At 48.4% G+C, this 27801-nt stretch overlaps 1 protein-coding gene across 5 annotated transcripts in view; it reads right to left on the bottom strand.

Moving 5' to 3' along the window:
* CAMTA1 (calmodulin binding transcription activator 1) overlaps nucleotides 1-27801 on the bottom strand; it is an 815188-nt gene that overhangs the window by 34663 nt on the left and 752724 nt on the right. For all 5 annotated transcript variants that reach the window (XM_056865058.1, XM_056865060.1, XM_056865059.1 and 2 more), the window contains exons 9-11: nucleotides 26385-26511; nucleotides 24010-24144; nucleotides 2543-2679 (exon numbers count right to left, since the gene is read on the bottom strand). In XM_056865058.1, coding sequence (XP_056721036.1) covers nucleotides 2543-2679; nucleotides 24010-24144; nucleotides 26385-26511 — 399 coding nt within the window. The remainder of the gene's footprint in view (nucleotides 1-2542; nucleotides 2680-24009; nucleotides 24145-26384; nucleotides 26512-27801) is intronic.

The raw sequence follows: 27801 nt of genomic DNA, 5'->3' as shown, positions 1-27801 counted from the left end.
GCTCACCACCTCCCGAGGAAGCCTGTTCCACTGAGGAACCGCTCTAACTGTTAGAAAATTCTTCCTAATGTCTAGATGGAAACTCTTCTGATTTAATTTCAACCCGTTGTTTCTGGTCCGACCTTCTGGAAAGGCAAACTTGTGCGAGGGAGCACCCGAGAAGACACCAGAACAAGGCAGCAATCGTCCTGAAGGGCTTGCCCTCTCACAACTGCTCAGCCTTCCCAAAGAAAACGAAAAGAAAAGAGGGGAGAAGACCCAAGGCCCACTGTGACAAACTAGAAGCTCTCTGATTTTTTTTTTAATAAACATTTTTGTTTCAGACATATCATTGACATTGTGCTGCACTTTCCCCCCATTTCTGTATGGGCAAAATAAATTGGTAGAGATATTTGCCAACCCACATCTTCTGTTTGCTTGCCGCAGTGCTTCTGTGTTCAACTTTGATGCCATTTTCTTCCCCTTTACAAAGTGGCTGAACAAAATTTTTGCTCTGCTACCTCGAAATAACAACAGCCCCATGGCGCAGAGTGGTCAGCTGCAGGGCTGCAGTCCAAAGCTCTGCTCACGACCCGAGTTCGATCCCAACGGAAGTAGGTTTCAGGTAGCCGGCTCAAGGTTGACTCAGCCGGGAATGACCCGGTGCTTGCACAGGGGACTACCTTTACTTTACCTCTGGATAACACTTCTGCCTCCCTCCCTCTCCATCAGAGAACGTACTTTCAATTATGGATTGAGCAACAAGGAATTTATACCTCTTCACAGATAAAACGAAATAGCATTTTGTGCACTCAACACTAATTAGATTTTACGGAGGCAAGGGGGACTTTAAAAGGGTGGGAGGTTTTAATTCTTGCCTTTCTCTTAAATTAACAATCCGTATGTTTTCTAAATCCATTGGGAGGAGAAGAACCAGACGCAAAGGATTCAAAGAGACACTAGCCGTGGGATGCCTCCATAGCACCTTGACAGACCACAAGTGGCCGGGCAGCACAACTTGCGCTTGAATTAGAGCAAAGCAAATCACTGCAGTTCAGGTCTGAATGTAACTGAAAAACTAGCAAGAAACACTGAATGTAACATTGTCTGGATCCACCTCAAAGACAGCAAGAACAAATCATGGCGATGGCAGACTACCGTAAATGGCCATATGGAACTAACCAAGCTTTATATGGCTTCATACAAAAGGGTTAGACAGATTCATGCAGGGGAACTTTACTCAACCAGCTAGTTACCATAATAGCTAGATCAGATGCCATAAACATCTAAGGGCTAACAACAGGGGCAGGCCAGTTTTTGAGCTTCTCAAAGGCACCTGGATGGCTGCTTTTGCTGGACCACATGGACTTTTGAACTGATCCAGCAGGGCTCTTCTGATGCTGGACGCAGTGTAAAACACACCCCTTAGTTTCCAGTTTCATTTGGGAAATCCATCTATCCCTGCCTGGTCTGCCTGCTCGGCAAGATCAGCTGTTCCCCCAGCAGCAAAAAGAAGGGGCTCGTTACAGTGGGTGGGGTGGCCCGTGATTGGTGGTGCACGCTGTAAACTTAGTAGTGCAAGGGAACTGCTGTGCATTACCCATGCGACACTTCTGTTGAGCTCTCTCAGCCCCACCTTCCTCACTGGGTGTCTGTTGTGGGGAGGGGAAGGGAAGGTGATTGTAAGCCGGTTTGAGTCTCCCTTAAGTGGTAGAGTCAGCATATAAAAACCAATTCTTCTTCTTTTACCTCTGCTTATCTCTTGCCTTAAAAACTCCATGGGGGTCTCCATACGTTGGTTGCAACTGGACAGCACATTGTTGTTGTTTGTTTATTAAGCATCATTATGCCATACTCTTTCCCTTGTGCTGTTGGGGTGCATACCCTTTAACAAGAGGACTTTCTAAAGCAGAGTCCTCTTGTTAAAGGGAATGCACCCCAACAGCACAAGATAAGCAGAGGCAAAAGAAGAAGAGTTGGTTTTTATATGCCGACTTTCTCTACTACTTAAGGGAGACTCAAACCGGCCTACAATCACCTTCCCTTCCCCTCCCCACAACAGACACCCTGTGAGGTAGGTGGGGCTGATAGAGCTCTAAGAGAGCTGTGACTAGCCCAAGGTCACCCAGCTGGCTTCATGTGTAGGAGTGGGGAAACCAACACGGTTCACCAGATTAGCGTCCACCGCTCATGTGGAGGAGTGGGGAATTAAACCTGGCCCTCCAGATCAGAGTCCACCGCTCCAAACCACCTCTCTTAACCACGCTTTGCTATTGCCTTCCTCTGCACAGCAATTCAGATCTTCCTTGGTGGTCTCCCGTCCAAATAAACACACCGACTCCTGCTTAGCTTCTAAGCTCTGACAAGCTTCAGCTACTCTGGGCTATTCAGGCTGCTAAAAGGCTTTTTATTAAATCCCCCCAGGGTAGTGGCACCACCAGCAGCTGCTTTAGCAGACTTGAGCCTAAGAGACCCTGACAAGATGGCCCAAGAGGCCCACAGCTTCCACAAAGCATCTGGGGATGGAAAGGGGGAGGGGCAAAGCCAGGGCCAGAGCATGTACCTGTGCTTGACTACCTCCATTGCCGCTGCCGTTGCTCCCGCCTACTCCTTGCTTGTGCTGCTGAGTCCCAGTCATCTCGGCCATCCTTCGCTCCATTTGCTCCAGCCGCTCCAGGATAGACATTCTGAACTGGTTATCTGCATCAAAACAGGGAAAGGGTGTGTGTGTGAGAGAGAGCAATCCCTTGGACAGCGAAACAAAAAAAATCCCCAAGCCAGGTGAATCAGTCAGGTGGGACAAGTTTGCAGAAATAAGCCTTCATTATCACACGTTTGTTCCTCCTCCCCATTCCTGGAGATCTGAGTAGATGTAGCCTAGAAAAGAATTCTTAGTTTTTCTCAACCACCAAAACAGAAACAGCAGCACTTCCAAATCGGAGAAGTCTACCGCCAGGAGAAGGAGATTCACACACTTTCTTGGCCACTACATTACATACAAGTCCCAGCAGCAACTCTCACCGGACAGGACTAACAGTGGCTGGTGGTTTCAACAGCCAAACAGCACCTCCATATACAAATGCAGCCTACTGAGTGCAGGGGACCAAAAACCCCCCCAACAACCATTCATGCCCTGCTTATAAGTTCTAAGGGCAGCCAGCCAAACAGCTCTTCCACCTACTCAGCCCTGGTATTTCCAGCTTGGTCACCTCCAATCCTGTGTGTGTGTGTAAAGTGCCGTCAAGTCGCAGCCGACTTATGGCGACCCCTTTTTGGGGTTTTCATGGCAAGAGACTAACAGAGGTGGTTTGCCAGTGCCTTCCTCTGCACAGCAACCCTGGTATTCCTTGGTGGTCTCCCATCCAAATACTAACCAGGGCCGACCCTGCTTAGCTTCTGAGATCTGACGAGATCAGGCTAGCCTGGGCCATCCAGGTCAGGGCACCTCCAATCCTGGTCCCTCTTTTTCAGAAGGGCCACCCCACAGATGCCCCAACACCTCCCCATTTGCCCAGCAATCAAACAACAGGAGCCAGAATCCCCGGCTAGGAGTTGGACAGGTCTGGATTTTGAAAACTCCCAACCTAATATTATACTTGATCTTCAGCTCCAATTCAGTTCCTACTGTCCCTCTCTGCAAGCTTTCTCCTTGAAGAAGAGGCAGAGAAGGCCAGACAGCCAGGACTTCTATGGCCAGATCCAGCTTAGTGGGCAGATCCAAACTTTCCCCAACATTCAAAAAGGGCATTGCCAAGGAACTGTGTGTGTGTGTTAAGTGCTGTCAAGTCGCTTCCGACTCATGGCGACCCTATGGATCAACGTCCTCCGAAATGTCCTATCTTTGACAGCCTTGCTTAGATCTTGCAAATTGAGGGCTGTGGCTTCCTTTATGGAGTCCATCTCTTGTTGGATCTTCCTCTTTTCCTGCTGTTCTCAACTTTTCCTAGGATGACGGTCTTTCTCAGTGACTCTTGTCTTCTCATAATGTGACCAAAATACGATAGCCTGTTCAGTCATTTTAGCTTCTAGGGCAAAGGAACTAAAGCTCTCTTTTTCATTGGCCAGCATTTTGTATTAGATTTAGGTGGTCTTCAGGAAACCCTTGGGAGTGCTGTACATTTAAAGTAAAAAAATCCAAATCCCAAATTACACACAGAAAACAACTGCATTTTAAATGTCTACGAATGATGCCAACCAAGAACATTCATTTGCTTTTCTTATATCAACTCTGTTTTTGAAAGTCACCCAATTTGGAGGGTGGTGGTGGTGAAAGACAGCCATGTAAAAGCACAGAAACATATCCCCTAAAGAAGTGTCTTGGCCAATTGCCTGCTCTTTGCCCCAGGCAAACCCTCCAAGCATCGCTCATGCTCTCAACCTTGCATCAGTATCAGGCCAAGCATTCAGATCCAATCCAAATCAAGTCTCTCCTAAAGGGCATTGTAATTTCTTCATAAGCATTAGCCATATATCTCACACACACACTTGGACTGGAAGAATCTACATAGTTTAACTCTAATGAACCAAGAAGGAACTTATTTTTTTATAGTTCATTCAAAGCACATTAACGTATTTCTACATTCTTGACTATACAGCAAATGCATAAATCTTTGGGGGATTTTTTGCCGTCAAGTTACATCTGACTTACGGTGACCCCACAGGGTTTTCAAGGCAAGAAACGTTCAAAGGTGGTTTTGCCATTGCCTGCCTCTGCTTCAGGACCCTGGTATTCCTTGGAGGTCTCCCATCCAAATACTTACCAAGGTTGATCCTGCTTAGCTTCTGAGATCTGATGAGATCAGGCTAGCTTGGGCTATCTAGGTAATGCATGAAAAGGTTAGCTATCCATTGTGTGTGTGTGTAAAGTGCCGTCAAGTCGCAGCAGACTTATGGCAACCCCTTTTGGGGTTTTCATGGCAAGAGACTAACAGAGGTGGTTTGCCAGTGCCTTCCTCTGCACAGCAACCCTGGTATTCCTTGGTGGTCTCCCATCCAACTGCTAACCAGGGCTGACCTAGCTATCCATTAAATCTTAACAAAACATGAAAGAAAGCAACCCAACACCAGCTGCAAAAGGCTGGATCATTCACAAAGGAAACAAGGTATGACTGTACAGTCTACTGATGGACCAGAATGTGGATGGATTCAGGTGCTATTCTGTATGGTTCAGAGATCTCCTGCTCAGCCAGTGTGACATCATCATCAAGATGATGATGATCATCCCATCTACTTTTATGGGAAACAGGTGATGCTCCACCCAGGTTAGCAGCCTGTGCTCGTTCTTGCCTGTTTGTGCCTGGGCAGACATATTGTCTGTGAGAATAAAACGTCCTTTCGTTCTATTGGCTCTTGTCTGCAACGCACCCACTACTCCAGGCAGTTTATCCTATGAAAGGACTTGACAGGGCCCCCGAGCCACCCATTTCTGGAACGATCCCCCCCCCCCCAGCCATACAGGCTAACGTTTAAACAGGACGTGCAAAGAGGCAAGCCAGTGATTACACAATTTATAGTCAGCCATCAATACAATTCCCCCTCTCAGTAGCTTCTGAACTGAATTCTCTCACAAGGAATCACATCCTGAGAGATCAACATGACCAGAAGTTGCACCAGGGTCCTGCGATCATCACGATGCCCCTCTATTGTCTGGAAGATGACATTTGGGATCTTTGATTGGTTTGCCTGAGACAGAAACACCTTGTTGAGTTGGGTATCAATTTCCACTTCCAGCTACAGAATCTGCCGGTTCTGGGTGCTTTCCCCTCTGTTGATGACAAACCCAACCCACTGGAGACACCTCTTGGTACTGTTTTCATCCCTCCTCCACTCATGGGCACGGGATGACCAGATACTGTCTGTGTATGGAAAAACGTATAACACCATACTCCAAACCTCCTGAAGATCTTCTCCAGTGGTTTAAAATAGATGTTAACAGCACAGAAGACAAAATGGAACCTTTTGGACTCCACAGGTCAAAGGCAACATGGACCAGCAACAATCTCCTAGCACCACCTTCTGGCGCCTACCTTCCAGGAATAATAAGAACTACCACAGCAAAGTTCCTCCCAATCCCACCTTGACTAAAGCATACAGAAGGACACAGAGATCAGTGGCATCAAAAGCCACTGAGACCGCTGGCAATATTAAGAGAGATGCATTCTTCCGGCCCATATCCCACAGAAGGTCATTAACTAAGGTGACCCACTAACTACCAGTGCTAATATCAGCCCCAAACCAGACTGATAAAAGGTTCAGGTAATCCGTTTCCCCCAACAGACCTTGAATTCAAGAGGCCACTGCACGCTCCATTTCCCCCACACTGGAATATATGAGACATCCCTATAGTTATTAAAACTGAAGGCACTAAGGGATTAGTTCACCCAAAATGGCTGTATCATAGACTCATTCAGTATCATGGGGATTGCTCACTTCCTCAAGAAGGAATTCAACCACCTCAGCTGTTCAACTGGCCAGTCCCCACTAACCACTCCCAACCACAAGGAAGGGGAAGAGTTGAACACACTGGTTCTGAGCCTCACTTCTTAAAGGACCCTGTCCATCTCTTCAGCTGACACAACGAAAACTATTAATCAAATCTGGATCATCTCTGAAGGCAACTGGTAACCCCACCGAATCCAATGTGCAGTCTGTAAGGCAATCAGCTGATATACATGCATGCAAACTAGCCCATGGGCGCCACGCTTCCAATAAAACCTTGTGATCAATTCTAATTCAGAAACGTCTTGATAGACTCTCATTTCAACTGTTTTTTTTTAAAGGTCCATTTATTCTTTTGCACAGTGCCTGGATTATTTGTCCGGTGTTCACAGGAGAATGGCATTGCTGACAGAAGATTTGCATATATCACACTGGAGAAGATATCCCCTCGCCTTTCTCCCACCCTCCCCTTTCAATATGCCTCTTCTTTCACAGGGGAGGGGCCGTGGCTCGGTGGCAGAGCCTCTGCTTGGCATGCAGAAGGTCCCAGGTTCGACCCCCAGCATCTCCAGTTAAATGGACCTGGCAAGTAGGTGATGTGAAAGACCCCCCTGCCTGAGACCCTGGAGAGCCGCTGCTGGTCTGAGTAGACAAATACTGACTTGGATGGACCAAGGGTTTGATTCAGTAGAAGGCAGCTTCATGTGTTCATGTGAGAATAAGTAGATGAATGAGCTTAGGCTGGAGTACCTCTGCCTAGGATCGCAAGGCCAACGCTCAGCATTCATATTTCAAGAGCTATATCCTATTGAGTCGAACCGCAACAGGCGGGAAGGTGGAGTCTGTGTCACTTCTTGCTCCATTTTTGGACTGGGAGGGGGAATGAGCCTCTGTTTGCCCTCTCTGCCCACCCCCCCAGCCTGACATCCAGCCAAGCGGAGGTTCCCGTGGGATAATGGACCGGGATCTCGGCTGCAGCTTCTCAGCTGCGCAGGTTTCCAGTGCGTACACAGCTTCTGCGCTGCTGTTTTTTCCAAAGAGCTTTTGTTCTACCGGCAGCAGCTGCAGTGCAGTTGATGGCATCGCCGCCGCCTCCTTCTCCCATTCCTATGCAGAGCATGTTCACTGCAGAGACTGACACGCCGGCCCCTTTCTCACTCACTACCCCTTCAAACGTGGCTGCGTCCACCTTGCCAGGAGGACTGGGCTGATGTCCTGCTATCAGAGGCTTAAAGTAAAACAATCCCAGCAAGGCCTTCTACCGCAGCTTGAACAAGACCAATATAAATCTAAATGGGGAACAGCGGTTGGATAGGATCTAGAGAGATTGGGCCTATCCCCATAGGACCTACTGAAATTGGATAAAAACCAAGCTAAACAAATAGGAAGGCAAAGGGTAGAGGACATCGAACGGCAGCAGGACATAGCAAGGACACCCAGCTTCTTATCATCTACAAAAAACAGATATATTCTCACGCCACTTTTATATCTTACCGAGCTAAGTGTAATCAAACTACGTAGAATCTTTACACTAGCTAGATGTGATGTACTACCATCTGCTGTATTTGGAAGGTAGCTATAATAATATTCCGCTTGCGAGAAGGATCTGCTCATGCAAACTTGGAGAAGTCGAGACTAGGGAGCATATTTTCTTTAAATGCCCTATTTATAATCAGCTCCGACTCGCCATATTATCCCCGCTATTGGAAAACCTATCTGGCTATTCGAACAAATATAAACTTGGAAAACTACTGGCGGACGAAAACCCTTTGACCACAAGACAGGTTGCCAAATTTTGCGTTGCGGAGATTAAAGTACGCAGTAAATTAAAAAGCAAAGACGCAGACAAAGTTTGAGCTTCAACTACTGGCTTTCAAAAGTGGAGAAACCTGATGGCTGTCCTGTTCATAGAAAAGAGATAATTGTTAAATTATTGTGCGGTGATCTGTTTTTAATTTTGATAAGTTTTTATATCGTATTTTATTTGAAATGCTGTACGATTGCTACATATAGTGTGTATTTATTGGTCTTTGACCGCAAATAAAATTCAATCATAATATAAAAAGCAGTCTTGGGAGATAGGCCATCAGGAGCACAGGTATTACTTAATTCTGCTGGCTCACCCCTTTACTGTTCAAAATCCACTTCCCGGGTGGCTTTTCTTTCCACATGGGAGAAGATGTTGGCATTTATTTACTTAATTGATACCTTGTCTTTCTCCCCGGTGGGGACTCCGAGCAAGTTACATCGTTCGCCTCTGGTCCAGCTTATCCTCGCAACAACCCTGTAACGTAGGTTAGGCCGAGAGCGTGTGACTGACCCAAGCTCACCCAGCAAGTTTCCATGGAAGAGCAGGAATTCAAACCTGGGTCTCCCAGATCCAAGACTGACACATACCCATATGTACATGGGGGCATGGAGAGAGGAGAGAGATCAGGAAGGGCATTTTTAATTTACAAAAACAGCAAGCAGTGAAAGGGTCAAGAGCTTCCTTCCCACCCACCATTCCTCTAATCATATTTGCAGCCTCCCAAAGCTGCTTTTCATTAAAAGAAGAAAGTTATATACATCTGCATGCCCAGGTCGTTACGGAGAAAGAGTTGGTACCTCTACCAAGAGCGGGCATGTACTTTAGTTCTGACTTTACAACTCTCAGTGGACAGACTGACAGAAGCTCCCTGCCCCAAGGAACTTACAATCTAAGTTCATGCAGGGAACTGGGAGAGAGCGTCAAGGTAACATTTAGTATAAGGGAGGGGAGGAACACCAATGGCAAAACACCCGATGTGTACAAGGCTGATTGCATACCATGCCCTTTCATTTTAGCTGGAGGAGGGCTGAGGGGTTTTATGGAAAAGTTGGATTTTGAGGAGATCAACATATACGAGGGCATCTGAAAGGCCCCCTTCTACGGGGAGATACAAGCACAATGTTTGTGGCTTGCATTCTTTGTGGCACAATTGCAAATTCCCAGAGTGGCACCCGAACAGGGTTGCCAAGCCTAAACTCAGCGATCTGGCCTGTTGTTTCAGCACAACAGGGCATCCCAGATCTCATATCAGAGTAACGGTGCATTCCTAAGGAGAGTTACTCCAGTCTAAGCCCATTGAAATGAGCTTGAAATGTGCTGTAAGCTGTGGACGTTTTGAATTCCCTCTTTGAGGGAACACACAAAGCCATTTAAGCCCATCCAAAGTGGGAATGGGGACAGAGAAACTGCCCCCATCACTCCCCCTTTCCCTGGCTTTAAGGGTGCATAGTGGAGCTGTACCAGTTTCTCCAGCCTGTGGCAATCAGCCACACTGCACAGCTTACCTGTGCCAAAGACTCCCTCAGCACGTGAAATGCAGAAAAGAGGAGGCAAAACTGGTGTGCAAACAAGATGGGAAAGGTCTTTCCTTCTATGCCAGGAACCAAAGGGCAGGTGGTTGCCAGGAAGAGATTTATAATTGTCGTTGAGTGGCTACCCGGTATCCGCATAGGTGGACTGCCATTTGGAAAGATGCTCGAGAGCAGAAGGTTTATGGGTCACATCCAAACTTTTCTGCCTGTCCCCAATGCAGGTCATGAGAAGCAGCACTGAGGCCCAAGCCCAGACTGGTACAAATGTCATTCAGCAGTTCCTCTAGGGGAGGGGCCGTGGCTCAGTGGCAGAGCATCTGCTTGGCATGCGGAAGGTCCCAGGTTCAATCCCCGGCATCTCCAGTTAAAGGGACTAGGCAAGTAGGTGATGTGAAAGACCCCTGCCTGAGATCCTGGAGAGCCGCTGCCAGTCTGAGTAGACAATACTGACTTTGATGGACCAAGGGTCTGGTTCAGTATAAGGCAGCTTCATGTGTTCATGTGTGTTAGTTTCTAAGATTTCTCTGAATATTGACCATTTGTTTTCACAGCCGTAAGGGCCTCAAGCTTGCTTTCAAAAATCAAACTGACGGGCAACACTTGCACACAGGCAACCTTAAGAAACCAACGTATGTCAAGCAAACCGTGCTAAACCCAAGTTCAAACCAAAAACAAACAGCACTGGGACCAAGCCAACAAGTGTAAGTACCACAACAAATTTATTTAAAGAACATGGGAATGCATCACAATATATATGCAAAAATCCCCATATACAAAGACCAACAGAAGTCGGTTTCAGGTAGCTGGCTCAAGGTTGTATATGGGGATTTTTGCATGTTTTTTTTTATACTGTCATTTTTTACAATATTGTGATGCGTTCCCATGTTCTTTCTATAAATTTGTTGTGGTACTTACCTGCCTATGATGTTAAATAGGTTACCAATTGTACTATCACGTGCAACCTTAGCCATGGATTTCTTCCCCTAAGGACGAATGCTCTGGAGCAAAAACCCCAGATGCCAGGGTTGCTGCTGGAAATAGCAGACATTTTGCTCAAAATTCTCAGACCAAAGGGAAAGCACGAGCCAGCCAACCTTTACGCCTCCTTGATCTGTTGCGCAAACATATTGAGGACACTGAACTCAAGGTAGATGGCATAGGATTCCAAAGTAGTCTCCTGATCAGATCCACAGCGGCCTAGCTCGACACTCTTTTGACAAACAAACTGATCCTGAAATTTACATGACATCAACCAGATAAGCAACCCCAATAGCACAGATGGGGGTATCTCATACCTGGTATCATTTCAAACACAGGCACACCTCCAACCCACCAGATAAATGCCCTGCAAAGAAGCAACAGTTAAGGAACAGTCTTGACTGTTATTCCCTTTCTGCCCTGAGCAAGTCTGCCTTGAGCAGCTGATCCAGCGACTTGGAAGGGCAGCTTCAAAGCCAATTTCCCCAAAGGCTGGTTCCAAATTTGCCACTAAGCCCTAACCCACAGGTCTGAAGAACCCCAAAGCAAAAGTTCTACATCCAAGAATCTTTTTGAAAACAGGCTGTCCATAGTAGGGGGAAAAAGGTCACCCATCCTGGGGAACATGCTACCTGTAATGGTGCTGATCTAACTTTGTAAAGGTGTTAGTATTTCTTAGGGATAGCTCAATGCCAAATGATAGCGCATCAGTCAAGTTCTTAACTATGGCTAAAACAAATAAAAGCTGAATTGAGAATCACGTTCATCTCCTGATATCTTTTCTAAACGGTCTATACATGCGTTGATGCTTTTTATATCTCCAGGTTTTCCTTTTTACATTTAAACGCTTTAAACCGAGATCGTTCTGCATGTTTAGTAACAAGCCTGGATACCCAAATAATATTACTGGTCAGAAGAAGAGTGGATATCTGTGAGACCGGGAAGATTCCACAACAAGAATTAAGGATCACAGATCTGTAACTAGTCTACACTCTTAAGCTGATTCACCAATAGGGACCCCAAATTTGGAGTAGAAATTGTCCACAGGTAATTGATGGCGGTGAGGAAAGCCTCTGGTATACTCTAGACTAGAGGATATTTACTGCATGTCATCTTGTTTCAAAGGGTACTGCTCAAGTGAGCAAGTTCAGGGCATCCACCTCTAGGCTCTTGGCTGAAACCACAGAGACCCTGAACCCCCGCTCCCCAAATTCATCAGATCACATCTGCAGCCTCCCCAGGTTCCAGAACTCACCAGCCACCACTAGGTGCATCTTTTAATCCGACAAGAACATCTCTCCTCCCGGGGGCCTTGGAGGAGGATGCGAACTCCCCTTCATACATTCAGAAAACAGCCAAAATTCATGCTACTTTCGAAATATCTCTAAGCACCCTGTCCTCCAGCTCAGATTTGAGAAGGAAGGCAGGGTCTCAGTCCTCTGTAATCATAATAATCATAATAAACATTTAATGGCATATAAATTGTTACAATTGATACAAACAATGGTCATAAATCTTAAGACCGATAAAATAAAATCATAGCCAGTAACATCAGATATCAGAGGTTGTAAGCTCAGTCCTCTGTAGCCTACTTGCCCTTTAGTTTGGCATGGCCTAAAACAAGACTCCCCCCCTCCCCAGTCCTCTCTCTAAAGCAGCAGGATCATGGACAGTACAAAGCATGGCTGGCAACTAAGGTCTGCTAAAACATGTCGATCCCTGCACACGACCCACATCTTTTGTTTTTTACACTCTAATTGTACAACCTTTACCCTTCTGGACCTCCACATGGATGGCAATAAGCTAAAATGAATCATAGTCCAGTCTAACCTGGGCTACACCCAGCTTGTTGTCTGCTAGTGTTACCTTAAACGGGTTTGACCCTGGTGCTGTTGAGCCAATAACCACACCACGGGGGTGAAAGGAAAAGTTTCTGTGTGCACATATAAGGTCCCCCCCCCGCCCGTTGAAGAGAGAAGCACACTGTCACTCCCAATCACAAGTCATATGTAGCATCTCATTTCCTTCTTTCATTATACGTATTTGGAAACCATGTTACTAACTGGCACATCTACTCATTATTATTCAAGCATGCGTACAGCTTACTATCTTGTATAATTAAACTCCCACTGTGATTGTTCAGCCAACCTTGGAGGAGGACCACTTTCTAACAAGAGGTGTGTTCTGGCCACATTTACGTCAATAAATAACTCCTGGTCACTTTACAAGGTCGGCCTGAGCTTGTTGTGATCTTAGCAGTGTTGATAAAAGTCCAGATATTCCTCTTGATATCTTTGAACGATAGACACATCTCAATGTTACTACAGTCAGGCTTTTGAGCTTCATGAAAGATTCATCCAGTATGAGGGTCTGAGTATCTGGGTTCTGGGTCTCTTAGGCCTGAGTATCACTAGCACTGATTCCTCTGTAGCACACCCTTTGCTATTCATTGCCAATGTGTTCCATCCTTTTACCGGCCTCGAGCCCCCAACAGATTTGGAACCTGAGTGGGACCCACAAAATTTGTCTCGACTCCCTAGCTTGCCATAACTACCAGTAGCCCACTCTCCCAACTTGCTGGAGGGAAGGGGGAGTCCTCATATCACGCTGCTTATGCCTGCAGGTGGATGTAAGTTGGTGAAAAACAGTTGTAAAGATCTCTGAAATACTTTGCAGGCTCTGGAGGGTGCTATATAATTATTATTCTGAATATTGGATGGCTTTTCCAGATCCTTCCCTGCTAACAGAGAAGAGGGAAGAACTTGACTTTTGGCTGGGAGAGCCACATGGGGTGGGAAGTGTTCTTCGTCAGGAGGTCCTGGTGAGCCCTGTCCGTTCTGCATCTCCAGTGGCCAGCCTGGCAGTCTTTCGCATGGAGCATGTGGACACACCTCACCCCAAAACGGCACTAGTCTTAAGGCAGGAAGTGCCTCCTACCTTCAGACACTTGTCTGGTGTTTGTGGGGCATGGAAGGGACTTCTCCCAGTCAGACCTTGTTAGCTGGAGGGGTTCACACTTGGTCTCTCACCTCTGCTGTTGAACAGTTGACCATTCTTTGTGAGGAAGGGAGGCTTCTTGAAACTCCAGAGCCCCTTGCAAACTGGTACTAAACCAAACACTTGTTGGTTCAAGGCTGGCAGTGAAATGGGTGTAGCCCATAAACAATCTTCAAACTTTGCTTCACTGGCCGCAGAAAATTTTGGCAACCTGAACACATATTGGGGGCAGGAGGGAGGAAGCTATGATAAAATTTCTCCTCTGGATAATTTTGTTGGGAAGGGAACACAGAATCAGCGCTATCATTTCCTTTATATCCCCAGAGTTCTTTAAATTATTATGATCAGCAAAATTATCACCTAAAGTACTTATTAAAATTGAGCCCTTTGGGACGCAACAAAAGCAACGTAAAACGTATAAATCTTGGACCCAATGAATGCCACACTATGTCCCCACGTGCACCCCTTGCCTGGAGCACCTGACCCATACCTCAGGCCACATCGCCCACCCCTGGAAGTTGTAAAGGCCTCTGCTGCCTGAACACTTGGGTAGTCCTGCTGTGCCAACTATCCTTGCTTGCCCAGTCTCTTCCCAACCACGGACACTCCTGTTCTCAGACCGACCAATCTGAGTACACAGAAGTCCCACACCTGTGTATGGGGACGGGGGGGGGGGGGGGGAGAACAGTGAAAGTATTAGCAACTGTGCTGCATCAGAAATATCCTAGAAAGTACAACCTAGTTCACACATGCATCCCTTAAACCTGTGGCCCAGGTGAATGCGTGAACTGACGCCACCGAAAAGCGTGGAGTCTGAGGAGATGCAAAAGTTTTCTATGGGATGCATTCACCTGCTAGGGAGCAGCAAAAGTAAGGACTGCTTCATGTTTTGCAGAAGGTCAGTTCACACATGCACACAGGCTCCTTGCTTTCTCCCCAAATGTTTTGAATTGTGTGGTGGAACATAATATTGTGAGCAAGTGGAGAGGTTTTGCTGGAAAGGGCATTCAGTTTCAAAGGGACTTCCCTTCCACTTCCAGTGTCTCCTTAATACCACCCACAAGGCATGCAAGCAGGAGAGAAACTGTGGTCACATGTTACAGTGAATGCACATACAACTTGCATGTACATGCCTTTTGCAAGAAAGAGCCAACACATGTTAACTTAACAAATGAAACCAGGGACCAGTACCTGAACAAATCTGAGGTTTAAATGACATATTCAGCAGTACATATGTCGAATGTCACATGAAAATTACTCAACACGGACATAAAGAAAAATCAAGTGTACATTGTACATGGATTGTACAAGCATTCACTATAACTTGTGAACAGGGCTAGAAAGAGAATCAAAGGAGCATCCATGAGGGCCAATTCAGACATCACAGGGCAGCCAACCTGGGTTTGCAACTAAGCTGCAGCCAACTTGTTGACATGTACAACATTACAATACGCAAGTATCCGGACATGTTAGTTGCATCAACACCTTACATTTTGAAGTGCACGTAAAGACTTATCAAATTAACACAGACCCCTCCCCGCCCAGTAAAGCGCTTTTAGGCGCTAACTGTCCTGTATGAAGGAACATATGTAAGAAAGCACCAGTCTCATTCTTGCATTTGCTTCCCTGAAGGAATATGTTTTGGAAGGGTAATTTTTGAGTGGAGAAGCAGTAAGGGGAGGGATGCTCTGCTCAGCCCTCTCCCTCCCCGCCTTTTCCACTGCTCTCCCTGTGGGGCCCCCCATTCAAAATACTTTTTCTCATCATCTGAAATCTGCAGGGAAAGTGACTACAAAGCAGAGTAAGGGTTAGTCACCCCTCCTGCCCTGACCTGGATGGCCCAGGCTAGCCTGATCTCCCCAGATCTCAGAAGCTAAGCAGGGTCAGCCCTGGTTAGTATTTGGATGGGAGACCACCAAGGAAGACCAGGGTTGCTGTGCAGAGGAAGGCACTGGCAAACCACCTCTGCTAGTCTCTTGCCATGAAAACCCCCAAAAGGGGTCGCCATAAGTCAGCTGCGACTTGAAGGCACTTGACACGCACAACTTCTCAACTTAAAAGTGCCCCTAATGGTATCAGGGCTGTGTCCACAATGGGCAGCTCACCCTCCAGAGCCTCATCCCTTTGCGCCTGCAGGGCCAAGCGACGGCTTTCCTGCAAGAAAGGGCGGTCCCAGCTCCGCCACAACCAAGACCTCCCGATCGCCTCGCGACACTCGCTCGCTGAGAGTCCGTTCACACGTTCGGCCGAGTGGAGAGCCGCCCAGGGTCAAGCAAGCAAGCAAGCAAGCAAGTAAGCATGCATGCATGCAACCCCCCCGCGCACGTGCAGACCGGGCTCGGAGGGGGCGAGGCGCACTTACCTGGGAGCGAACCCCATCTGGACCCCACCGACCGCAGCCCCAGAGAGCAGCCCGTGCGGACCCCGACGGCAGCACCGCGCACCCCTCGCCCCGCTTCTCCACCTCGCGCCTCGTTCCAGGCAGGCTCCGCGCCGGCCAATCCCCGGCCGGGAAAGTGACATCACCCCGTGTTTACACGCGCGCCGGGGCCAATCAGGAGCCGGCGGGTGAGCTCATGCCCGGGCAGTGGCGCGCCGGAGCCAATCAGGAGCCGGCGGGTGAGCTCATGCCCGGGCAGTGGCCGCGGACGGCAGAGGCGAGCCAGAGTCTCGCCTGGACGGAGGGGGGCGGCTGCTGCTGCTCCTCCTCCTCGGTGCCAGCCTCCGACCCCCGCCGGGCTCCTCACCCCGGCTTCCCCCGGGGCCTCCTTGCTTGCAGCCGCTCCCGTCCACCAGCCCTGCTGCGCCAAAGCCGGGGCCATGCCCGGCCAGACCCCGGCCCAGCGACGGCGCCCCTCCACGCTCGGAGGGGGTCCGGGGCTGCCCGACGGCGCGCGCCCCAGTTCCCGGGCTGCAGCGGAGGGAAACAGCCCCGCCGCCGCCGCTGCGTGCCCGCAATGCAGCCGTCGGGAGAGGGGGGGCGCTCCGCATTATGACAAAGCGCGGCTGGGAGGGAGGACCGGCCGCCTCCCCCGCCCCGTTCCGTGGGGGGATGCGCGGCTCTCGTCTCCCCATCCCACCCCACCCCACCCGCGGGCCTGCCTCCAGCATAGGCGCCACGCCTGCCCGGGGATCGTCCCCGAGGAACTCCGCGAGGCTTGCTCCCGAGTAAGCCCGCAGGGCAGCGCGCGGCAAGTTTCTAGTCCGGGTGGGCGCAGGACCTGGAGCGCAGGGGGCATCTCCGCCACGCAGTGGCGGGCTGGCCCCTGGGTCTGGCAAGTGGGCTCCTCAGGGTTGCCAACCTCCAGGCACTGGGAAACAACAAACCGGCAGTATGCTGCGAACGACGTGATTTATCCACAATAAGAGAATGTAGGATCCGTTGTACATATAGTGCAAAAACGGACAATGGGCATGCAGTCGAGCCCTGGATAGCAAGCTCCGTGTCTCCCCCCCACACCTTTTCTTCCCGTGGGAAAGTCTCTCCAGTTTGGGAGAAAGGTGCTATAGCCAGAGGCTCCTATACCCCCATTTCACAGTAGCTTTCCTATTGTAAATCTACTCTGAGCTCAAGGTGTGATTTCACCGGAACCCTCTCTTGATGTTTGAGAGACCTCTGATGTTTTGCATTTCAAAGCCTTTACGTGTAAACATGAGGAAGGCTGTTTTAAGCCGAAACAGGATGTCTGTAGACAAGTTATTTTACCTCTTGGAGAAAAGGACACTTCCCTAGTCAATTTCCTAGGACTGACAATGATTCCTTTTCGTGGCAATTGTGACTGTTTTTGATTTGGACATTGTCCGTTTTTGCACTATATGTACAACGGATTCTATATTCTCTTATTCTGGATAAATTACGTTGTTCGCAGTATACTGCTGGTTTGTTGTTTACTAGCTTAAGTTACAGCACGCTGATCTTTGTTTGCTAAACCTCCAGGCGCTAGCTGGAGATCTCCCACTATTGCAATCAGTCTCCAGCCCATCGAGATCGTTTCACCTGGAGCAAAAGGCGGCTTTGGCCGTTGGGCTCTATGGCATTGAAGTCCCTCCCCAAACCCCGCCCTCCTCAAGCTCCGCCCCCAAAACCTCCCGCCGGTGGCGAAGGGGGACCTGGCGATCCTAGGGCCCCTGATGAAGTTGGGGCCCTTAAACTAATTAGTGTGTTAAAAATAAAAATTAATAAAAAGTAAATGATAGCCTTCTAGTTGTGGGTGGGCCCTCTTTGTCTCCTGGCAACCAATATTTTTAGACCCAGCCCGCCGCTGCTGCCACGCGTTTATAACTAGTTGCTTCCTCTTCGGACCTGGCTCTCCAGGGATGGAAAGTTCTGTCCCCAATAAGGCACCAGCTTTCCCTCCCTTCGTGTATTTCCCCAGCAATTTCTTCCACCACTGGGTGTAGCTACTGGAGGCTGGGTATGGGGACCTTTGCTCTGCCTTCCGCTCCCTTTGTTCTATTGGCAAAACTGGTTCGTGCGATCCAGCTGTCCTCAGAAGGCTGCAACTGCGAAAATGGGTCTCGCAGACGGCCTTTGCACATATTTACTGAGAACGTACCCCCCCAAACCTACCCCATGGGGGTGAAAATGGGGTGAAACGGACCAGACAAGCTAATTCCATCCAGTGTTGTGGTTTGCCGACAGGTGGTCTCTGGTGTGTTCCTTGCTCTGTCTGGGAACTGAAGTCACAGCAGCGTCTCTTGCTAAGATAAAAGTGTACCACCAACCCCTCTGGATGGAGCACTTATCCACAGCTTCATTTCCCTGGGCACATCATTAGCTTTAGGGTGTGGGAGCTACTGCCTTTGCCGTGTGGCTCCAGCATCACTGGACTTCCCAGACTGCATGGAAGAACCAGCTTCTTCCCACACTAGCATTCTAAAAACATTTCATTTTTCATCTTTGGGTATCTGAAATTAGGAACCAACAGTGTTCCTGACTTCTGGTCTTAGGTGCAGAGTTTATGCCCCAACTGCACTCACAAGGGTCTCTTGCGCTGGCCTATGAAAAGCCATGACATTCTCAAAACCCACACGTGGGAAGCCAAACCCAACTTGTGTTCATACTGTGTGTGGGTAAGCAACCCTGAATTGCTGAGAGTTTATATTCCCCATGTAATGCTGCATGTCCCACATCTGTAATTCACACCCACATCTGTTCTGTGTTAAATATGACAAGCATTTTGAATGCCCTATCTGAAGAAGAAGAAGAGTTGGTTATATGCCGACTTTCTCTGCCACTTAAGGGAGAATCAAACTGGCTTACAATCACCTTCCCTTCCCCTCCCCACAACAGACACCCTGGGAGGTCGGTGGGGCTAAGAGTGACTTGCCCAAGGTCACCCAGCTGGCTTCATGTGTAGGAGCGGGGAAACAAATCCAGTTCACCAGATTAGCCTCTGCCGCCCATGAGGAGGAGTGGGGAATCAAACCCGGTTCTCCAGATCAGACTCCACCATTGCAAACCACCACGCTGGCCAGTTAGCTAAATGAGGTTGCAAATGAAATCTGAATACAAGGTCCAGAACATACGGCGATATCCATATATGCGGAGTTCCATCTCACCTGGGCCCCATGATACAGGAATGGGACCCCTTGCTGGGGTGTGTGGGGCCAAATCAAAGGCAAACCCACAGAAGAATCAGCTACCCAGCTGTGTCTCCCCAGTCAGGAAGAAAAGCCTTAAGGGTCCCATCAGGTTCCTCATCCATCAATGCAGTAGGGGCAAACTAGTTTAACAGCCCTCATCCCTTTCACATGGAAGATCCCAAACTAGCTAAAGAAGCTCCAGCTTCCAGGGAGCTGTGCTGCTCAAAGGAAAAACCCAGAAACAGAAGCCACGTGATGCTTTTTGTTAAGACTAACCGAAAACAACAAAACTGCAAACTTTAAAGTTTTCCGAAACTGTTCATCAAGCTGCATGGTTGGAAAAAAAAAAGCACAAACAACAAACGGGGGTGGGGGTGATGCCCTCCATCGGCAGCTTGTATAGAACGTAAGGCCTCAAAATCATGGCCTCAAATCTCCCCCTCGCATACACATGCATTGTTCTAAAATCCAGCTTGATCAAAAAGTTCTAGAGAGAATCTGAAAGCTCGCACGCTTGTTTTGTATCATTTAGGTTGGTCTTAAAAAGTATCACATGGCTTTTGTTGTGATTAGCTGTAAAGCAGCATGGGGGGGGGGTCATCACTTCCCTGCTCCTTCCTGACAATCCTGTGCTTGAAATAATCCCTCCCCCAAAGGAATTCATCATGATGTAGGGCAAAAACGTATGGTCGCTTTATCCTCCTTTAATCCCTGTTTCAGCCAGGATTCAGCCAGGATCGAACACATGCGTTTCACCTAATGTGTGTTCGATCCTGGCTAAAACAGGGATTAAAGGGGGATAAAGCAACCATGTGTTTTCGCCCGTATTCTTACAGGAGTTTGTCCCTCAGTTTTGGCAGGTTCATCGGATGTTCCTGGGACCTGCAGTTCTGTCGGGACTGGCTAGCCACTGAATTCTGAGCTCCCTTGTCACAATCCTTTGTGAGAAAGCCACAACTGCCAACGTGGCATAAACCCGTTATCAGGCAGGGCCACTATGCATGTCAACAGTGACTCTGCCGTGGCCCCTAAGAGCCTGTCAGCTAGAATGAAGCTCTCTCTGTCTCACTTTTGGCCTCCAGCTCCCTTCTGAAGGGTATCTGAATGGAGAACAGGATGGGGCCAAGACAGAAGAAGAAGAGTTGTTTTTTATATGCCGACTTTCTCTACTACTTAAGGGAGACTCAAACCGGCTTACAATCACCTTCCCTTCCCCTCCCCACATCAGACACCCTGGGAGGTAGGTGGGGCTGAGAGAGCTCTAAGAGAGCTGCAACTTGTCCAAGGTCACCCAACTTGCTTTGCGCGTAGGAGAGGAGAAACAAATCTAGTTCACCAGATTAGCCTCCACCGCTCATGTGGAGGAGCTGGGAATCAAACCCGGTTCTCCAGATCAGTCTACCACTCCAAACCACCGCCCTTAACTACTACACCATGCTGGCTCCCCCAGCCTTCACTGTTGAGGGAAGTGGAACGTGGCACTTTAGCAACTGGGGCAGTTGTTGGCTGAGTGGCAGGCTGAGCGCCTTACTCTTGAGTAGCTCTGGCAGGGCCGAGACGCGTGCAGCAGAAAATTCACACCCCTGCCATGATGCTAAACATACATCGATGAACAAAGAGAAGAGACCATTTGCTGGTGTTGAATGGTTCTTCCTGCTGACCTCTCCCCACTGCCTTCAAACTAGGGTTGCCAGCTCTGGGTTGGGAAATACCTGGAGATTTGGGAGGGGGTGGAGCCTGAGGAGGGTGGGGTTTGGGGAGGTGAGGGACTTCAGTGGGGTATAGTGCCATAGAGTCCCCCTTCCAAAGTAGCCATTTTCTCCAGGTGGACTGATCTCTGCAACCTGGAGATCACTTGTAATGGCGGGAGATCTCCAGCCACCACCTGGACATTGGCAACCATGCTTCAACCACACATCCATCTGGGAGATGCATGTATTCAAAAGAGAGGGGAAATCCCTTTCCTGCCACCAGTAGCTCTACTCATGAATAAGAACCCCAAAGTTTGGGCTTCCTTCTTGTGTATACACAGGAAGAGCAAACAGGGACATTTGCAGCACTTTTAGCACAAAGCCCGTGCCAGCAGCAGAGGTAGAGGAGATGGCATAATTATTCCACCCTTTCCCCCTTACAAGGCCTCTGCATTGCAGCTGTTCCGGTTGTGTGTGTGGTTTGTGTTAGCGATGCCCTACTTTGTTCACAGCTGCAATCTCCCTCTTTCCCCTCCCATCACACCTCTCTCTCTTGTGTGTGCAGGCACATCCCCCCACCACCACTCCACAACCGGTCCTGCACATGTTTTCATCCAAAGCTGAAAGGCGAAGGGGGGGGCAGGGCAGGCAGTGAAGCTGCCATCTCTGCTTCTCCTGCGTTTCAGGGGCAGATTGGCATTTTGCGTCGCCCTCTCTCCTCCCTTGCTAATGGCCGATGGTATTTTGGGAAACACAACACAGCCCTATTCTGTGTGTGTGTGTGTAGAAATATTAAAAAGCTTATCACCTTTTCCTAATGGCTTCTATGCTGTTAACAAGGGCATACCTAGACGATCTGGGCTTAACCAGTTGAGAGGAGGACAGGGATGCAGGTGGCTTGCATCAAAAAATGGCTGGAAGGGGGAGATTGGTTCTTCCTCCCCAGCTCTGTGGCTGGATCTGAATTAGCTCCCCCGTCAACTGCTTTTTTAAAATGTGGGAGACCCAATCACAGCTTCCCTGCTTCTTCATCTAATTGGGCCCCTCGGCAAGTGAACCTTTTCCAAGGAGCTTCTGTGCTGCCTCTCAAGACTCTGCTGAAGGCATAGCTGCATCTTCAGAAAGGGCCCCTGAAGGATTCTGGGTGTGTGTGTGTGGGGTCCTGCCCAGAGGCCAACTGCACCTTAGGAGTCAGGATCTCTTCTTTTGTGCATCCTCTTATATGATGCGAAAAGACACTTAGAGGTTCTGCCCTGACTCTTGGTGAATTTCCAGACAGGAGTTAACTAAGGACCTCAGAGCCAGGCAGAAGAGTCTTCGAAGAGCGAATGACTCTACCATCCTGCACAGGGAAGGGGGTACAATGATCTGCACCCCACAGAGGTGGTGTGGGGGGACGGAAGGGGTCTCATGGGCCCAGACGCAGTCCAGTCTTCCAAGGGCACCGCTGTGCCAATAAAGAGGATCATGCATTCAGCTTTCTGTGCATGCCTTTGGATAGGACCTGTGGACATAACACAGTTTTCTAGCCAAGATTCAGTATCTTCCCTTTGGGGAAAAGAACAGCTGGAGATATTTCCTCAGCACTGTAAGATCATGAGTTTTCCATATTTGCATCTTTGGTATATTTTTGCTCAAACTAGTCTGTTTCATAATGTATAACCGACACTAGCTGGAACCTGCCATTCAATGAAAAGGGCTCTCTTCTACATTCCGAATCTATTAGCAGCATTCACATGTGGCATAAACTCTGAGGGCCAAAACAAGCATGACACTGTAAGATCTGCGATGGTTTCTTCCCAGCATTTTAAAAAGGCTATTAACTGCTGTTTGGGGTCCTAATTTGTATCAGGCCTATGGTGTGATGGTGGAAGGCAGCATGGTATAGCCCAATCTAGGAAGCTAAGCAAGGTCGGTACTTGGAAGGGAGACCACCAAGGAAGACTCTGCAGAGGAAGGCAAAAGCAAACCATCTCTGCTTCCCATTTGCCTTGAAAGCCCCTTGCTGGGGTCACCAATCGCCATAAGTTAGCTGTGTCCTGATGGCACTTTACACGCAACACATGGTGTGATGGAGAAGGGGTGTAGCTCTTTAATAGTTATGAATTGAACCAGCCAAACTGTATTAGCCACCTTCTCTTGGAACGTCTTGGTTTTCTTCCAAGGTTAACAACAGTAGAAGGAGGTCAGTTTCAGCAGACAAAACCGTTCAGGAGAGGAAGGGTTAACCCCCTTCTCCCACCATGCCATAGGCCCTGTGCATGCACCGGGTCATTCCTGACCCATGGGGTGACGTCACATCCCGACGTTTCCTAGGCAGACTTTGTTTACGGGGTGGTTTGCCAGTGCCTTCCCCAGTCATCTTCCCTTTACCCGCAGCAAGCTGGGTACTCATTTTGCCCTTTACCCGCAGCAAGCTGGGTACCCATCGGGAGGATGGAAGGCTGAGTCAACCTTGAGCTGGCTACCTGAAACCAACCTCCGTTGGGATTGAACTCAGGTTGTGAGCAGAGTTTGGACTACTGAGTTTGCAGTACTGCAGCTTACCACTCTGCGCCACGGGCTCCTCCTATTAGCTGTTTTTAAAACACTGGGGAGATCTAATCACAATGCCATGTCTTTTTTGGCCCTCCCATCTGAGATCTGTTCATGCGTGCAAGTATTTCACTTGATCACTGGCAGCTGAACATATGGACAGGCTCCATTGAAAAAGCGAAGATATGGAAATTCTGCTTCTGTTCTTTGACCTGTGATGGCTCATTTTTGCTCATGCAAAACGTCACTTAGTGCTGCAGTAATTTTAAAAGTTATCCTACAAAAAACGCTGCACCAAACCCAACTGGGCCTCACTCACTAGAGCATCTTTTCAAGACGGAACTATGTGTGTGTGTATCTCATCGCCAAAGTGGAGGGGTGCCAGCAGTAAAGCAAGGACCTTCACCCACCCTCATCCCCCCACCCCCCGCTGCTGTGTGGGAACGCAGTTTGCCCTTCTTACCATCCAGGGACAGCCAGTCGTGCTGAGAGGAAGGCAGGGTTGGCAATGCCCTCGCTTTATACTCAAAGACCACGGAGTTGGAGATGATCTGGTTGTTGAAGGCAACTTGCAGAGTGACTAGCCCGGTGTCATGAGCTGAAAAAAAAGGGACGCACGGTGAATAAAAGGGGGGACCTTTGCAAATAGGTCTAACTTACATTGGGGGTACAGGAACCATCCACTGAGCACCTGACAGCAATACAGTTTTCCGAAAGGGATATGTGATGGTGAGTCCAAACTATTCCCCCATGTGCTCTGAGGTGGCGTTAGAGGCAGCGTGCAATAGGAGGGCAATGCCATGTTCCTTGTCTGAATGGGGAGGCTGTGACATCTAAATCTGTGGCACCAAAAAGTACCCGGGAACCCTGACACCAAGGGCTTGTTTAAAAAGGTAAAGGTCCCCTGTGCAAGCACCGGGTCATTCCTGACCCATGGGGTGACGTCACATCCCGACGTTTACTAGGCAGACTTTGTTTACGGGGTGGTTTGCCGTTGCCTTCCCCAGTCATCTTCCCTTTACCCCCAACAAGCTGGGTACTCATTTCACCAACCTCGGAAGGATGGAAGGCTGAGTCAACCTTGAGCCGGCTACCTGGAACCAACTTCCGTCGGGATCGAACTCGGGTCGTGAGCAGAGCTTTTGTCTGTAGTACTGCAGCTTACCACTCTGCACTACGGGGCTGTAGGGCTTGTTTACATATTCATTTTTGATTGGGAAATCTCACTACAGAAAAACCCAATCATTCTTCTGTGGGTTTTTCTGTTCTTATAAACATCCCCTCACTTAGGCCTTTTATGCATGGTTGTGTCCCTCCCTTTCACCCCTCCGATGACTTCGGGTCTTTATTTTGATTATGCATGCCATTTCTGACCTTCAGAGGTCACCTCGCTTCCCCACCCGCGTTTGCCCCCATTTTGCCCATGTTTTCAGTCTTGTTTTTCAGAGACCATGTTTTCAGAGATCTTGAATTTGAAAACGCGGGCAAAACGCAGGGAAACGCAGGGGGAGAGCGAGGCGACCTCTGACAGTCGTAAACGGCATGCATAATCAACACAAAGACCAGACATTGTCGTAGGGATGACCGCAAGAGAAACAGCCATGCATAAAAGGCCTTAGTAAAATGGACAGGAGTACAAAAAAGACACCAGAAGAACATAAGAGGATGCCTGCTGGATGACACCAAGCTCCATCTAATCTGTCTCCAACAGCAGTCAACCAGATGCCTTCCTAAGCAGGGCATGGTAAGGACAGCCATTCCAAGTTCATCTCCAGCATCGGGTACTCAAATGTATACTGCCTCTGAACACAGAGGTTCTATCAAGTCATCCTTGCAGTAGCATCCTCCAAAGACAAGGGCTGTGGTTCACATCCTCTAGCAGTGAATTCCATAAGTTTTCACTGGAGCCACCTCACATGGCTTGAATCTCTTTCTTCTCCAGATGGGAGCATTTAAGAGAACAGAGATATCTTCAGTTGAGATTCCCATGTAAAAAATGATGACAAAATGCTCGCTAATGGGCAGGCATGAATTTTTGCAGGCAGTAGCCTTCTTCCATAGAAACATCATGCATCAAGTTTCTCTGATTTGTGTTATAAGAACCACAGTCTTGACAGTTAAACCAAACCTCGTCTATAATCAAGAGGGGCTGTGTCTAGGGGAGGGGCTGTGGCTCAATGGTAGAGCATTTGCTTGGCAAGCAGAAGGTCCCAGGTTCAATCCCTACCATCTCCAATTGAAAGGATCAGGCAGGAGGTGTTGTGAAAGGCCCCTGCCTGAGACCCTGGAGAGTAGACAATACTGACTTTGATGGACCAAGGGTCTGATTCAGTATAAGGCAGCTTCATGTGTTGATGTGTGAGTACACCTTAGAGCAGGCCTGTCCAAACTGCGCCCCCTGGGCAGCATGCAGCCCAGGACAGCTATGAATGCGGCCCAACACAAAATTGTAAACTTACTTAAAACATTATGAATCAGCTATCGTTAGTGTATTTTATGTGCAGCCCAAGATGGTGTTGTGTATTATATGTGCGGCCCAAGACAATTCTTCTTCTTCCAGTGTGGCCCCGGGAAGCCAAAAGATTGGACACCCCTGCCTTAAGAGTATCAGATATTGGAGTCTAATAACAAAAAGTTTCATTCATTTCCCAGGACACGTGGCTGGTGGCTGTTCAAAAGCAGATGATGAGCTAGATCTGATCCAGGAAAGTAATTCTTTATGTTCACAAGCACGGATTACAAAACTGCAAAGGAATCCCCACACATACACAGAAACTGTGAAATATACAGGCAGAGGTTGTATATTTTTTTTAGCACAAATGCATCAGAATTCCTCACCTGGGCAGTAACAGCGCAGCACCCCCGGCTGTATCAACGAAGCAGGCACAGAGATCTGATCAAACAGACAGCTGTAGTTATTGCTGGCTTCCTGCCATGGGCCTGTGATAAGTACCTTCACGCCCCCCTGCAAAGAAAACAGAGCAGATAATGTCAGGTGGCAAAGGAGAATGGGAGGGGTTGTGCAGGCATCTGGACCAGGCCCAGCAGAGTCTCTCCTGCCCTGCAAACTTAACATAAGATATAGGGGAAACATGAGAAAATCACCTGTGGGGCTCCCAGCATAACAGGATGATCCCAAATTGACTGTGGGATAAATCAGTGTCAAGCAAATAGGGCAGATCGTTGTGGAAAAACTAGGGCAGAAGAAGGTTTTCCCATCTAGATCTGCAAATGGTGGCTTTCAGCCAGGAACTGGAAATCACAGGCTTTGTTTGATTGTCTTTATGCTATTCAGTGAGGGAGAATATTGGGGGTGACCATATCTAGTCCCAGGCCATCTCATTTCTGTCAATAATCTTTTGAAGATTATCATGGTGAGTTTAGATCTGGCAGATCTGGGTTTAACGTTCAATTTACTCTCTGCCTTGGGTGAGAAGCTATTCACCTCTGTCGCCCATCTGAAAAATTGGGACAGCAGAAATTGTCAATTATTGATAAAATGATTACACTAAGAAACATAGAAACGTAGAGCTGGAAAGAACCCCAAAGGTCATTTAGTCCAATCCCCTGCACAATGCAGGAATTCACAATTACCTCCCCTCCACTCCCCCAGTGAGCCCTGCTCTATGCCCAGAGGAAGGCAAAAATCGCTCCAGGATCCCTGGACCAATCTGGCCTGGAGGAAAATTCCTTCCTGACCCCAAAGTGGCAATCGTCATTACCCTGGGCATGTAAGAAAGGGCCACAAAAGTCGAGCACAAGCTCATCCCATCCTGCCCTCCCTCTCATGATCTGCCTAAATTCATAGTGAGTCATAGAATCAGCACTGCTGACAGATGGCTATCTAGCCTCTGCTTAAAAACCTCCAAAGAAGGAGAGCCCAACACCTCCCGAGGAAGCCTGTTCCACTGAGGAACCGCTCTAGCTGTCAGAAAGTTGGTTCTTGTAGGTTATCCGGGCTGTGTGACCGTGGTCTTGGTATTTTTCTTTCCACGGTCACACAGCCCGGATAACCTACAAGAACCAATGAACTCTGACTGTGAAAGCCTTCGACAATATGTCAGAAAGTTCTTCCTAATGTTTAGCCACAAACTCTCTTGATTTAATTTCAACCTGTTAGTTCTGGTCTGATCTTCCGGGGCCCATCCGTTCCCTGACAAGGGGACCTCACAGTGGTTCATTTGAATTATTTTACAATTAAACCATTTTACACACACACCCCAACAGCAATATCAAAACCCATCAATGTTGACTC

This window comes from Euleptes europaea, chromosome 19 (genome assembly GCF_029931775.1).
Source record: "Euleptes europaea isolate rEulEur1 chromosome 19, rEulEur1.hap1, whole genome shotgun sequence".
In the NCBI taxonomy this organism is placed as follows: domain Eukaryota; kingdom Metazoa; phylum Chordata; class Lepidosauria; order Squamata; family Sphaerodactylidae; genus Euleptes; species Euleptes europaea.
This window is presented reverse-complemented; position numbering and strand designations above follow the sequence as displayed.